Source organism: Taudactylus pleione, unplaced genomic scaffold, assembly GCF_031769625.1.
Source record: "Taudactylus pleione unplaced genomic scaffold, aTauple2 ptg000265l, whole genome shotgun sequence".
NCBI lineage: Eukaryota > Metazoa > Chordata > Amphibia > Anura > Myobatrachidae > Taudactylus > Taudactylus pleione.
The window spans coordinates 2,320,001-2,335,943 of record NW_028284667.1 but is presented as its reverse complement, the minus strand read 5'-3'; the positions used below and the strand labels follow the sequence as shown (position 1 = coordinate 2,335,943).

Sequence of the window (15,943 nt, the reverse complement as noted above, 5' to 3'; positions counted from 1 at the left end):
AAGAAGATTTAAAAGAGAATGACACGAACAGGGATAAGTCAGAACAGATGAGACTGTCAAGTATAGCTCGATTTGTAACAAATAAAACATTTTTAAATATAGGATTATTGTCTGAATAAACACTTTCAAATTGAAGTTTTATGAACAAATTCAAGTTCATCATAGTTCATAAAGTAGTAATATAATTTTAGATTTGTAAAGTGTAAATAATTGTCATTTTTTTTTTCATTCTTCAAAGTTTCTGGAGCCTTAACTTTACTAGCTCCAACACTAAGGGCCATGAGTTATATATGAACTGGATTTTACTAGACCATGATCACTACAGGAAACTATAGCAATGACCGAATTAGTGTTTTCTGCTATTAACTTGGGCTCCCCTATGACACCAGAGGACACCCAATTTCTGTGGAGGATTCTGAGTCACAAGCAGAGTGGCTGTATTTGAGGGCAGCTGTGAAAGCCTGATTTACTAACTTATGCTATTTTGAGTATCCATTCAACGAATGCAGGGGTTTGTGCGTCTGCATACAGAAACCAGTGCTGACCTTTGCCGCAAACATCGTCATTATTATCTGCACTTGCACAAGCCCCATGCTAGGTGCAAAAGAGAACAGTGAAACAGGCTTCCCTTCCTCAAATGCACAACTCCGACTCACACACAGTTTTTAATACACACCCATGGGTCGGACTGGCCCACAGGGGTACAGCGGAAATCCCTGGTGGGCCCCACTGCCTGAGGATACAACCACCTCCTCTGGGGGTAGAGCAGGATCATGGATGAACTTGGGCACTTGATTTGTGTCTATGGAAACTACTCTAAGATTATCCCTCCTGCCAATCAAAGTGGGTGGTGCTGACACACCCGTCCCCTCTTTTATAAAGGGGCACTGTTCTTTGCATGTCTTATCTAAAGGTTGGCCAAGTCCATCTGTTTTGGCTGGCCACATCCCTTAAGCTTGGGCCCCTACCATTACATTCCCTGGTGGGCCCTTAATGCCAGAGTCCGAAACCGCACATGCGCATAACACTCCCACAAGTCATGGTGGTTACGTGCGACTGCATTATCGCTTCCCAATTATCACCTGAAACACCCTATTTCACGGAAAGACAGGTCCATCAAAACAGTGTCCAAATAGGATGGATATACGCAAAAATGTGTAAGTTTGCATTTGTACATCCAAAAACTCAAAATTTGCACAGATTAATAGAGATCTGTACCTTTATTTACATGTGATCCATGTGACTTATATCTCACAGACCTCTTAAGCCCATTCATAGTTAAATAATAAAACCTCAGAAGCTACCTAGACCTCTTCAAAGAACTCAGGCAGAATGAAGGTTGATAATATTACAATAATGGAGCAATCATTACATAAAGAATATGCTACGGTGAAACAAGCCTTTGGTGTAAGGCCCTATAATGTGAATACATGTTCAGATGGAAAAACACAAATAAAATCAATTCTTTCACTTACCTTGTAAAAGGTTTTACATTATGACAGTGAAGCGGCAATGGTCGTACAGATACAGGATTAGAGGAGGGTACCTTGTATTCACAATCATCATCTTCTATAGAATTCCTTATTTTATCGGACACTGAATGTAACAGTAAAGGGCACCTATGGGAAGGTAAAAAAAAGGTAGATTTAAATGTACTACTCTTCGTAGATCTTCTATATCACCACTATGAATGTAAAAATCTTGTAACTGAAGGGAGAGTTTGTAAGAGAAATCCTTGTATAAATGTTGGCTTTTGCGTTGGTTATGATTATCAATTGTGATTGCAATGCACAATTTAAAGTTGGGATAGAAATTGCATTCTGACCTAGAATATAAATCAAGAAATTACACGGAAATTACACGGAATTCTGCACACAATTACTTAAAAAGCATAAAATAAGTGGCCACATCCTGAAACGTCTGTTATTCCGGAACACAAATATCTAAAATGACAAGGCCCAAATTTCTTATAATGTGCAAACTGCAATTTGCAAACTCCAGAGTAGACAAAAAAATGTTCTTAGAAAAAGGTATTAGCTGTAGAGAGCAGTATATTTCACTTAATACATTTATGCCATTATGAAGTAAAGTGAATTTGTGCTTTCAAAATGGGAATTATTGTAATGCCACTTACATCTGTAATAACATACAGCCATCTTAAAATATTATGCTATATTACAATGAAAGAAAAGACAGCAGTTTTAGATCATCTATAGGATTTATCACTTAATTAGTACAACATTGAAGCACAACCTGAAAAATGTAAGCAAAGTCTTTGTAGAATGCAGCAAAGAAAAACAAAAAACAAGTGGACCAGGGACATAAATACTATAGTAGTACTCCCATCATAGGGGGGAATTCAATTCAACGCAAATTGAATAGCGCCGGGAGCGAGCTCCCGGAGCTATTCAATTCAGTGCGCTGTGTGGTCGGAGAAGGCCGATTATCGCGCTTTAACAAGGGTGTTACAGCACGGTAACCGGCATTATCTGACTAAAGTGCCGAGCGCGCGGCCGTTAGTGCCGCGCTTTGGTCGGATTTCTCCTCGCAGCCGCAGAGGTGTGCGAGAAGAAATACTTAGCCCGCCCAAACAGCGCGGTATATTGAATAGCTATTTGAGCTCCCTCCCGTCGCTATTCAACATGGCGTTGAATTGAATTCCCCCCATAGAGTTCTCTTATTTTTGCCCTGTCCTTGTTTTACGTCAGCCTAGGTCAGGCAGTCAGAATGAAACCACTTCATACACTGATTTGCTACAACTGCACTGTACTCCAGGTCTTGGGGTGGGTACACACCTAAACGACCGGCAATCGTGCCGATGTGCAGGGCGATTTGCCTTCACCCTGGACATTGCATGATTGCCGGTACACACTTTAAAGATTTAATGAACGATGGAACAATCACTGTTCCCTCCTTTATTTATATGTACAGCCTCACATGCGATTGGCTGTACAGCATGGCCAATCACACGATATCGCATGCGACCGCGGGAGCACGCAAATCGGGCCAAGTGTGTAGCCAACCTTAGTTTAAGAAGTGAAACCTGATCAAATTCAGACAATGGGCCCGATTCAGAGACTTAGATAAAGCTGATATTTTCGCAGAACGTGCTATTGTTTGCTAATGTGCATGCACGAAAGCCACACTGCGCAAGCGCTGCAATTGCATTACTATCATACTGAGGAACCACTCACAAAGTGAGTGGCAGGCAGTTAGCATTTTGGGGTGAAACACGGTTTCATGGACGTGCATAAAATAGCCATTGCCAACACCTTAACGTCAGGAGAGCCGCAGTGTTTGTGGCAGGTCAGGCTTGACCGATGTATACGCTGTTGAACATTGTCAGATGGATATGAGAGGCAGCAGTGGGCGTTCCTATTCGCGGCTATGCTTTGGAAGGCATTAGCATATTTTATCAACTGTAATCCATGAGAGATAGCATTAATGTAGTGTAAATCACTGAACCAAGCCCAAAAGTTGTTCAGTGTGTGGAAGGAAATGAAAGTGTCCGGTTGCTCCCACAGACACATTAGATATACTACTCGAGTGTACGCACACCTTGATGAACGTTGTGCCCCCCAAAGTGGTATATCTATCTTATAAAATGGTCCCTGTTGTGACAAAATAGTTCTATGTAGCGAATGACGTAGGGTGAAACAGATACAGAGTAGGAGGATAAAATAGTTCAGAATAGGCCGTTTAATTTGAAATCTTTTTAATGAACAACAAGAGATATGGTAAGAACTTACCTTTTATCTCTGTTTCTACGAAGTCCTTAGGGTCCAGAGGGATACCTTGGGGTATAGGCTTGGCTCCACCATGGGCACCACACAGTTAAATCTTTAAGCCCAGGATGCACCGGGCCCCTCCTATACCCCGCCCCCAGGCCAAGGTACCTCAGTTTTAGTAACAAGCCATAGGCCGGAGCAGGAGAGAAAGGAAGAAGAAAGTCTGGAACACATGAGATTCACATTCTCACAGAAAAGGAGACAGAAACTGGCGACCAGAACAACACCCTACAGAAGCACATGGCGTCAGGGCGGGCGCCCTGTGGACCCTAAGCACTTTGTAGAAACAGAGATAACAAAAGTTAAGTTCTTACCATATCTCTTGTTTTCTACTCCAGGGTCCTTAGGGATCCACAGGGATACCTTGGGGATGTCCCAAAGCAGTACCCTTCAAGGGATGGGATGCTCCTGTGCAGAAATGAGCACCCGCCGGATGAAGGAAGCATCCAGAGAAGCGAAGGTGTCAAATGCGTAATGCCTGACGAAAGTATGGGCAGAGGACCAAGTGGCCGCCTTAAAAAGCTGAACAGCCGAGGCACCATGGCAAGCAGCCCACAGACCTCGTAGAATGAGCCTTCACCGACGGTGGCACCGGAAAACTCTAATGAGTGTAAGCCTCAGAGATAGCCATGCAAATCCACCATGCCAAGGTCTGCTTATTGGCAGGCCAACCTCTCTTATGGAGCCCATAGAGGACAAACAAAGAGTCCGATTTTCTCAAAGGACTGGTATGGTCCACATAAATATGCAGAGCCTGTACCACATCCAAAAAAGCCTCACCAGCCGAGAGATCCAATGAATTAAAGGCTGGGACTACAATTTCCTCGTTGATGTGGAAACTAGAAACCACTTTAGGGAGGAAACCAGGGCGGGTCCGAAGAACCGCCCTGTCCAAATGAAAAATCAGAAAGGGGGGGCGACAAGAGAGCCCCCAAATCCGACAGTCTTCTACTCAAAGCAATAGCTAGAAGCAACACTCTATTGTAAGCCATTTCATATCCACTGAACCCAAACGTTCAAATGGAGGACCTTGAAGCACCCTTAGGACCACAGCCAAGTCCCAAGGAGCCACCGGAGGGACAAAGGAAGGATGGATGTGAAGGACACCTTGCATGCGGGTATCAGAGAGAGTAGCGATCCTATGCTGAAACCAAACAGACAGGGCAGACACATGCACCTTCAGTGAAGCAAGACGTAGACCTAGCTCTAAGCCTGCCTGTAAGAAAGCCAGCACTCTGGATATCTGAAACTCCAGAGGATCATACCCTCTAGGGCGACACCACTCGAAATAAGTATGCCACACCCTGTGGTAGATTCTAGCTGAAGCAGGTTTCCGTGCTTGAAGCATGGTATTAACCACCGCTCTGGAGAAACCCTTTGATCTCAAGAGGGAAGTCTCAAGAGCCACGCCGTCAAAAGACAGATGACTCAGGTCCAGGTAGAGACAAGGACCCTGAGACAATAGGTCCGGATGCTGAGGTGACAGCAACGGAGTGTCGATGGACAGACACTGAAGATCCGAGTACCAGTTCCGTCTGGGCCACGCAGGAGCCACTAGTAGGATCTTGCCTCCTTCCTGCCTGAACTTTCGAATTACCCAAGGCAGAAGGGAGAATGGAGGAAACAGGTATGCGAACTGGAAGTTGTACCGCGCAGACAGAGCATCTACCAGGAGAGCTCCTGTGTCTGTTGTTCGGGACCCATACGCCCACAGCTTGCGGTTGTGTCTTGAGGCCATGAGGTCTATTTCGGGAAGGCCCCACTTGTCCACCAGAAGTTGGAACACCTCCTGGTGAAGAGACCATTACCCCGGGTGTACATCGTGGCTCCTGAGAAAGTCCGCTTCCCAGTTGAGCACTCCCGGGATGAACACGGCCGAGATGGCTGGAAGATTGCTTTCTGCCCAAGTCAGAATGCGAGATACCTCCCTTAGAGCTGCTAGACTTCGAGTTCCTCCTTGATGGTTTATGTAAGCCACTGTGGTGGCGTTGTCCGATTTAATCTGCATGGAATTTCCCTACAGGAAAGGTCTTGCTTGTTGCAGTGCTCTGAGTACTGCCTAAAGCTCCAATATATTGATTGGCAGAATCGATTCCTCTGACATCCACCAACCCTAAAAGACGCGTGGACCCGTCACAGCACCCCAGCCCTGAAGGCAGGCATCCATTGTTAGAAGGATCCAATCCGAAATCCAAACGGACGTCCCCTGCTGAGATGGGACTTCTGTAACCACCAGGTCAGGGACAGGCGCACCTCCGCAGTGAGACTGATCATACTCTTTATTTGACGCGGAATTCCGTCCCATATGGAGAGGATCAACATCTGCAGAGGCCTGGAATGGAACTGGGCATATTCCACCATGTTGAACGTTGACACCATGAAACCCAGTAACTTAATTGCCAAGAGAAGAGACACTCGGCGACTCTCTAGAACCTTGCATATCTTGGATTGCAACAGGGTTATCTTTTCTTCAGTCAAAAAGATCTTCTGTTGTTGAGCCTCTGAGAAGGAACTAGAGATGATTTTTTCCAGTTGACTAACCAGCCGTGAGCCTGCAACACTGATATTGTCAGTTGCAGATGGCTGCACAGAACCTGTGGCGACTCTGCCAACAACAGAAGGTCATCCAAGTAAGGTAACAGGAGAACTCCCTGCAACCGCAGGTGTGCCGCCATGACCGCCATCACCTTTGTGAACACCCGAGGAGCCGTGGAAAGGCCAAATGGTAGGGCTTGAAACTGGTAATGTTGGTCCAACACTGCAATTCTGAGGTAACGCTGATGCACCCTGGCAATGGGGATATGCAGGTAAGCGTCCTGAATATCCAGGGACACCATAAAATCCCCAGGTTGCATAGCTAACACAATAGAATGCAGAGTCTCCATCTGGAACCGAGGGACTCTTAAAAACTTGTTCAGGGATTTGAGATTGAGGATAGGTCGGAACGATCCATTTGGTTTTGGGACCAAAAAGAGGTTCGAGTAGTACCCAGTCCCCCTTAGGGGTGACGGTACCGGCTCTATGATACCCATCTGGAGCATAGAGCGTACTACCCCCTGGATCGCTAGAGACTTCACTGGTCTGAAGGAAGGCCTGCTGCAAAGAACTGATGAGGGGGCCTTCTGCGGAATGAGAGGGCATATCCCTGAGATACCACTTCCCATCCCAAGTGTCTGTGGTGGTCTGGTACCAACACTGGGCATATTGCAAAAGTCGGTCTCCCACCTTGGGGACCCCCAAGAGGAGGTCCAACCTGTCAGGCTGAGGGTTTGTTGTCCGGCTTGGCAGCTGGATGTCTAGTACTCCAAGCTTGTTTCTTGGGCTTGGCAGCCTTTTTGGGGCCTGAATGTCTCAGAACGGACTGTACCTTAGGCCTGCCCTGTGGGCGATAGGGCCGAAAGGACAGATTTTTAGAACCCGACGGGGTTGGAGCTGAAGGTAAATATGCAGACTTGGCTGCCACCAGCATGTCCACTATCTTGTCCAGAGCTGGTCCAAATAAGACCTGTCCATTATAAGGTAAGCCTTCCAAACCCTTCTTGGATTCTGCATCTGCCCTCCAAGAACGTAGCCATAGAGAGCGTCAGGCAGCCACAGCTGCTGCAGAAATTCTAGAGGTTAGAAGGCTCAAATCCAAGGCCACTTCGTTAATATATGTAGCGGAATCCCTGACATTACCTACTAACACAACCTGTTCACTGGTACCCTCTGGAGTGAACGATGCCTCCAACGCGTCTGCCCATCTTTCCGTAGCCTGGGCCACCCAGCAAACTGCCATAGCTGGTCTGGATGCTCCTCCTGCAAGTGAATAGATAGATTTAAGACACACTTCCACCTTACGGTCTGTAGTATCGGTCAGGGAGGACATGGACGGCATTGGTAAAGTTGCACTCTTTACTAAGCGCATTACATGAGAGTCCACTTGAGGTGAAGACACCCATTTTGCTCGGGCCAGGCGCTTGTGAGGCTGAAATATTTTTCCCAGAGATTTCCACGCTTCCTCTAGGTGATCTACTAGTTGACCAGATAGAGGAAACACTGCTGCAGCACTTTTAACTTCTCTGAAACAAGCATGTGTAGGTGCTGTAGGTAGGTTTTCGTCAGTAATCACCATGGCCACACGGACCGCCCGTAGAAGACCTGGTATATGTATATGCGTATATATTATATATACACACACACACACACACACACACACACACACATATATACACTAGATTTAACCTCCGTGGCATAACACTCCTCAAGTATACTGCTAGAGTCAACTCAGCATGCCACATTGGGTTTAGACATAACTTTTAGATCCACTGGTCGGGTAAGTTTACTTATTCATCACGTGCCCTACTAGCCGAGTATTGCACTGTGGTTCTTCTGGTTAACATTAGGACTGTAGACTCAGTCACATGATGACATACCCCTGAAGTCCCGTCATAGGGACAAAACGCGTTGGGTTTCATCTGTTTCTATGATTTTACAATTGATGTAAGCTACTCCATATGGAATTCATCATTTTTATTCAATATTTTTATTTTTAATACTGTTGTAGCAGTGTTTTATCTACTACTGATAGTGGCCTATTGGCCCTCTTTTTGGGTGTATTTTTGGTGTGAGGGTATCTTTCAGCACCATCTGAAGGAAGGAACGTATATCCTGGATAACGGAGTTTTCATCACATTTAAAGATCGACAGAATTTTTAACTCCAAAACATCTGGGAAAAGGAGAGGATACCTACTATCTTTCTTTGTGTCTAAGAACTGATCCTTGGAGCACTATGATTGCCAATTTTTATCCACACTATATCTAAAACGGGGACTTTTGTTGTTATTATAGACTGTTTTATAATACATACAAATTTATATTGTTTCAGTGAGCGCCCCTTCTCATCTTTTGTGGTGTTTTATCCATTGTATATCTGTATATCTGTCTAACAGAGATCTATAGAGAGAGGTGCAGCCACATAATTCTGAGATTATATTTATCTATATATATATATATAGATATATATTTATGTATATTCTGCACTCAAATTTCAAACTATGCAACAAGGGGTGCTCCCCAAGATCATTTCAAGATCCAATAATCTTGGAAGAATGCACTCACCACTCCAATTTACTATATCATGTCATTTACTGAATAGATTCATAGAGGCTGTAATCCTCCATATATTACAAAACTGTCAATGTTTGCGAGCCTTACTCAAGACTGGTGATTATGTCTAGTTAATGTTGGAAGACATTATAATGTAACATCTCGTCACCCAGTGTGACATAAGTAGATCAAACAAAGCCCAGTCACTACGGACCAGAAATAACATGCGGGACGACCGCATGTTGCAGTATAGTAAACATAATTGTAGTAAATGGAGTACACTGGGGATCTGTACTTAAACCAGTGCTTTTTAATATCTTTGTTGGTGACATTGCAAATGGTATTAAAGGGAAAGTATGACTTTTTATAGTTGACACAAAGACTGGAAACAGGGTACACACACAAGGAGGGGTAAGACAAATGATTGATTTTGAATGCAAAATCATGCACTTGGGTTTCAATAATCCAAAGGCTAAACATAGTGTCAAGGGTTCTGAGTTCGATGCTGCAGTGTCCGCGTACGTGTCTTTTGCTGGTATTGCTTATGCGGGTGTCTGGCTGTGAAACGACAGACGCCCACTTTGTGCATCTTCAGATGAAGTAATTCGGCTTTGTGTGTCCTTAGACACCACCATCGGTCGCACCATCAAATCTTCCACCAGCCTGTGTAAGCATGGCCACCAATGTGAGCAATTAAGTGTCTGACACGCCTGCGGCACTCCCATAATTAGCCCATAAGATAGACCATCACCATGCATATGAATAGCCACTTCCCAGGAACGCCCAGAACATTTTCAATACTGTGCTTATATGTTTATATTGGATCGGTTTGAGTATTGGTAAAACTCATATGTTCCAGAATATGCAGCGCTTCACTTTTTCCACATTTTGTTATGTTACAGCCTTATTCCAAAATGGAATGAATTAATTTTTGTCCTCAAAATTCTACACACAATACCCCATAATGACAACGTGTAAAGTTTTTTTGGAGATATTTGCAAATGTAATTTAAAAAAAAAAAAAAAGAAATCACATGTACATAAGTATTCACAGCCTTTGCCATGAAGCTCAAAATTGAGCTCAGGTGCATCCTGTTTCCACTGATCATCCTTAAGATGTTCCTACAGCTTAATTGGAGTCTCCCTGTGGTAAATTCAGTTGTTTGGACATGATATTGAAAGGCATACACCTATCTATATAAGGTCCCACACTTGACAGTGCATGTCAGCGCACAAACCAAGAGCATGAAGTCCAAGGAATTGTCTGTAGACCTCCGAGACAGGATTGTCTCGAGGGACAAATCTGGGGAAGGGTACAGAAAAATATCTGCTGCTTTGAAGGCCCCAATGAATACAGTGGCCTCCATAATCCATAAATGGAAGAAGTTCGGAACAACCAGGACTCTTCCTAGAGCTGGCTGGCCATCTAAACTGAGCGAGAAACTGGGAGAAGGGCCCTAGTCCTAGGGAGGTGACCAAGAACCCGATGGTCACGCTGTCAGAGCTACAGCATTCCTTTGTGGAGAAAGGAGAACCTTCCAGAAAGACAACCATCTCTGCAGCAATCCACCAATCAGGCCTGTATGGTAGAGTGGCCAGACGGAAGTCACTCCTTAGTAAAAAAGCACATTGCAGCCAGCCTGGAGTTTTCCAAAATGCACCTGAAGGACTCTCTGGTCTGATGAGGCAAAGATTGAACTCTTTGGTGTTAATACTCGTACCAGGCGTTCTGTTTGGAGGAAACCAGGCACCGCTCATCACCAGGCCAATATCATTCCTACAGTGAAGCATGGTGGTGGCAGCATCATGCTGAGGGGATGTTTTACAGAGGCAGGAACTGGGAGACTAGTCAGGATAGAGAGAGAAAGAGGAATGCAGCAATGTACAGAGACATCCTGGATGAAAACCTGCTCCAGAGCGCTTTTGACCTCAGACTGGGGTGAAGGTTCATCTTTCAGCAGGACAACGAACCTAAGCACAGCCAAGATATCAAAGGAGTGGCTTCAGGACAACTCTGTGAATGTCCTTGAGTGGTCCAGCCAGAGCCCAGACTTGAATCTGATTGAACATCTCTGGAGAGATCTGAAAATCGCTGTGCACCGACGCTTCCCATCCAACCTGATTGAGCTTGAGAGGTGCTGCAAAGAGGAATGGGCAAAACTGCCCAATGATAGGTGTGCCAAGCTTGTGGCATCATATTAAAAAGACTTGAGGCTGTAATTGCTGCCAAAGGTGCATCAGCAAAGTATTGAGCAAAGGCTGTGAATACTTATGTACATGTGATTTCTTAGTTTTTTTTTTTTTTAATTAAATTTGCAAAAATCTCAAAAAACAACTTTTTACACGTTGTCATTATGGGGTATTGTGTGTAGAATTTTGAGGACAAAAATGAATTTATTCCATTTTGGAGTAAGGCTGTAACATAACAAAATGTTGAAAAAGTGAAGCACTGTGAATACTTTCCGGATGCACTGTATAGGCTGAATTGGTGAGCGCATGAGAGGGTACCCTAATTTAAGTTCTGTGCGACTTGGGTTGCAGTGAGCAACCTTTTGCCAGAAAATTCTTTTTAGTCGCAAATGGATGCGACAAACTGTTTCATAAGACTGCACTGATTAATCCGATATGCAACACAACATATCTATGTGACTGAATCTGTGTATGAAGCACAATAGAAAGTGGCATGGAAAAAAGCTGCGACCGCTGCATCGTAGCACTTCGTATACAGATTCAGACTTGGTCACACACAGATATACAAGTGTCACATATCAAATTAATCAGTAGGTCTTGTGAAGAGTGCTTACACCTGATTGTATCTAAGACGCAGTGTCCTGCGTAGAAGATGGAAAAGACACAAAACAACTGCTGGGCGCAAGCAGAGTCACATGGGACCTGGCGTGCTAAGTAAGGCTGTTTGGCGTAGCTGCAGCAATAGTGTATAAGGACACTTCTGTATATACACAGTATAATTACAATGTCCATTAGCCAATAATTCTAAGAAACATTTTACATATGAATATTCATAGATAACACAAAGGAATTACACAATAAATGAAAGGTAGTGTAGCTGACAGAAAGATGGAACTTTTTTCAAAGCATTCAGTAAAGACAGAAGCTCCCATAGGTCTCGTAACATTATCTGTAACAGAAAATTGGCTACGGAAGAAATGGTTTCATTGGCAGAACAATTTCATATTTGTTCTTAAAAGATACAAAGAGGTTATTTTACAGATACATTCTAGGAGGATGACGTTCTAAGTACAGAGTAGTCTGACACATAAGACACCTATCAAATCAACAAATACCGGTTAGTTTTTCCTGGTTAAAAATAGGGGAGAAAAATGTGCCCTAAAAAGTAGTATTTTTGCCTTTTCAAAGACTGAATTCATTGTTAGCCATACATAACACAACCACTAAGGTCAGGAGTGGACCCTTATCCTGTCTTTATCACATAACATCTAGTGATTAAGGAAAACCACTTGAAGAAAGTGGAAAACAACAACATAGACAGCAGCTGTAAGAGGAGGTTATTTTCCTGTGGAATTTATTAGAGGTTTGCCATCTCGGTTCATCTCAACAGATCTGATGCAGAGGATAAAATTAGACCACAATTGGTCCTGACATTTCAATTGCAGCTGCATAACCTATCCAATGGGTAGAACAGAAAGGAGGAAAAATAATATCTGGTACACACAGATTATGCCTCGATGTGATACGACAGAGATGGCAATTGTAGGCTTCCCAACATTTTTCAATCTTAAAATGTTAAGATAATTTTAAGAACAGCAAAAATGCGTAATGTAATACAAATAATAGAGTTTAACTGTAATAGCTGGGAAAGATCGAAATGTTATCAATGGAGGTAGAATAAACCCAGAAAACAACATTGTGCAAAACATTGCAACATATCGGGTTGATTGATCCTTGTTTGGTTGGAAACTGTATTAGTTTCGACATGACAAACTCTAGGACACTTAACTAATAACGTGCTCGTCATTATGTCAGCCAATTGGTTTTGAGACTCCTTGAACATAGTAACAGATATTTACTGGTCACAGATACACAATAGGGATGCGAGTGGCCCATGGATGGACGTGTCTTATTATGGTCATTGATTTGTAATGCTCCACAATGATCTGCAGCTCCAGACAGTGGGGGAACAGATTATACATAGAACATGAGCATACAAAGTAGACAAAGTAAATAGAGACAGTAGGGAGCCCTGCTCGTGAGAGATTCTATAATCTGATGGATTGATACAATCTAAAAAATATATAGTGTAGTTTTATGCCCTAGCTGTAATAAGATTATTCAAACCAACAGAACTATTTTTAATACAAAACCGATATGACATTTTTCAGCGCTCTACAAAAGACAGCTGCAAAAGCACTAGTGTGTAGGAGTAATGAAAATATTGGTCCTGTGTCTGCAATTACACAGAGCCTGGGCTCAATATTACAGCACTGGTGTTTGCTTTCTCCAGCTGTATTTATTACGTACATTCCAATACAGCAGTTTTATATTTGTTTCACTCCTTAAAGATTTAGGAATTTGCAAATATCTTACTTCCACAAGAGGGCATATCCTTTAAAGATGCCGTTTTATTTGAACATACATATAATATATTGATCTCAATTTACATAAGATCTCATGTGAAAAATGTAGTTTTAATTTAAAAGAAAAAAAAAGGAAAGAAGTTGATTACCATTTAAAATATTATAATGTAACAATGTGGTTTTGCACAAAAATAACAGCAAAACCTTTTGTGCATTTAGTGCTGTTCCCTATCCAGCATTCCATCTCGCATACATCCATCTTTTAAAATGATTGTTTGTCAGTAAGCCAGTTTCTGAATGTCATGTTTCATTGGCTGGAAAACATGACATTAATAAATTGTATTCCCACAGCTTCTGGGTGTGCTGTTTACATGTCCACTGCAGCAAGGGAAAAAAAAAAAGTTACATTTGGGCCGGACTAAAAAAATAATAATGATAAAAACAAAATTATAAAATACCAACACCGTCTGACATTTCCAAGTTGCATAACGCATTAACCCACTGTTTATAATATAACTGGTACAATGGTTAATAAATAATTAAGGGTTGGCAATCCGTAACCAAAACTCTGCCAAATGCACTTAAATATGTAGCTGTGACAGAGATCATTGATCACGGTGACAGATGTGTATGAAAGCACACATCTGCACGCTAGTGCGGCCTAGTCACATCGCATTGAGGCTTCGGTGCATTTTCAGCCAAAAAAGACGCTAGCGGAGTTGCGAGGGATCTGGCGGCTCACTCACGCCAGGCAAGTCACGCTGCCTGGTATATTGAGGCTACATGTACTGTATGAGGACACATCTGTAGATGGCTTCAAATCCAGTTACTAAAGAAATATACAAAATATCAAATGCCAACACAAAGAAATATAAAGGAAAGGTGCAATACTGCACATATATTTCATGTGTTCATTACAACTAGAATTCATTTTGATGTTATAACAGCATCAACTGTGGTTTCAACTACCATTGTATTGCCTTGTCGATCTTCCGAAGCAGATTAATGATCACTACATGGCATGTAATCATAAATTGGTAAAGGCGATGGAACGAATATCCAGAATGTTTGGGACATGGGGCTTTCTGGATAAGGGGTTTTTCAAAATCATGAGGGCATCAAATTTTAATTACCACCCAAAATTCAAATATTGCTGTTGGAATGCTTAACTTTTAGATTTCGGTTTCATTCTTTACCATATGATCAAATTTCCCTGCCCGATTGCATATATGCTGAAGAAATATAAGTAAAGGAAAATATACAGCCAATTGAATAAGGCAGTAAAGCAAGGCTTATAGCAGTTTTATTTAGTCTCTGTAGAGGGAGCTAAAGTACATCTAAAAAGTCACACACACCTCCCAACAAGCAAATCCTGGGAGGAAGACTACTTTACACGAGAATCCTGAGTCGCTCAGGAAAACACAACAAACAATATATTCTAAATACTTAGTAATACAAAATGCTTTTCTACAGTAAAGTTACATACTGAAGCACTTTATTTGAATACATACTGTTCTATCCCTTATTCAAGCTACAAAGTTTATACATTTCTGCAGCATTTGCAAGTACCCAAGGTTAAAATGTACATTGCACTTTAACGGCAAGTGATGTTCAAAGCCTTTTGTGTTTCTATGTTCAATTAACAGGAACCCACAATCTATTTATTTGCTTAATTTACATGTGAATGCGAGTGACACAAGGTAACACTGTGCTCTGCATTCTGCAGGATCTGCATGGACGCTGGCAATGATTTGCTCGAGTAGAAACCTTTTCATTCTACATATAGAGAGCATATAATGTATCCTAGCGAGCTGACCTTTTATACCGATCATCCATGCTCTAATGATTATGAAACAATTCTGCAAATGAGAATCCCCACCACAGTGTTGTAGTACACCTAAGCACTCTAATATATCTAAAGCACTGCTCTTTTACAGCCAATCCCAGGTATAGAAGTCACCAAAAAGAAAAAACTAGATGAATATGACCTGCATGCTAGGACTTCAACAATATTTAAGCATCCACACATATACAATATATCTAAAGTAGTTGTATGTGCCCAAAATGGCTCCCACATTATAAACCACATAGAGACAAATGCCCGGGTTGGGTACGGGTTGCCGGCGCTCAGGATCCCGGTGGTCAGAATCCCGATGTCGGCATCCCGACACAGTTAGTATCTCGCTATCCCAACCCTCCCCCTTGCCCTACTCCTCCTTCCCGGGTGCATAAACCCAACTTCCACCTCCCCCTCCCCACACCCGCTACTTACCTTCGGGATGCTGTCGGGATTCCAGCGCCGGCATTCTCAGCGCCAGAATCCCTACGGTCGGTATTATGACCGCATCCCAAATGCCCTGTATCTTGATAACACCAAGCAGACAGCAATTATTAAAAATGAAGTACTATACATTATAAGCCAGCCAAACAATAGCAAGTCATTGCCTGAAGCATTCAACATTTTACAGTGAGTGTATAAAACTTGCTGCATAAACCACAACATCTAGCTTC

General features: G+C 42.7%; 1 protein-coding gene across 1 annotated transcript in view; it reads right to left on the bottom strand.

Annotated features, from left to right (window-relative positions):
* CBLB (Cbl proto-oncogene B) overlaps positions 1-15,943 on the bottom strand; it is a 209,788-nt gene that overhangs the window by 29,598 nt on the left and 164,247 nt on the right. Inside the window, exon 13 of the mRNA XM_088481111.1 lies at positions 1,476-1,619. Within this exon, the coding sequence (XP_088337237.1) occupies positions 1,476-1,619 (144 nt within the window). The remainder of the gene's footprint in view (positions 1-1,475; positions 1,620-15,943) is intronic.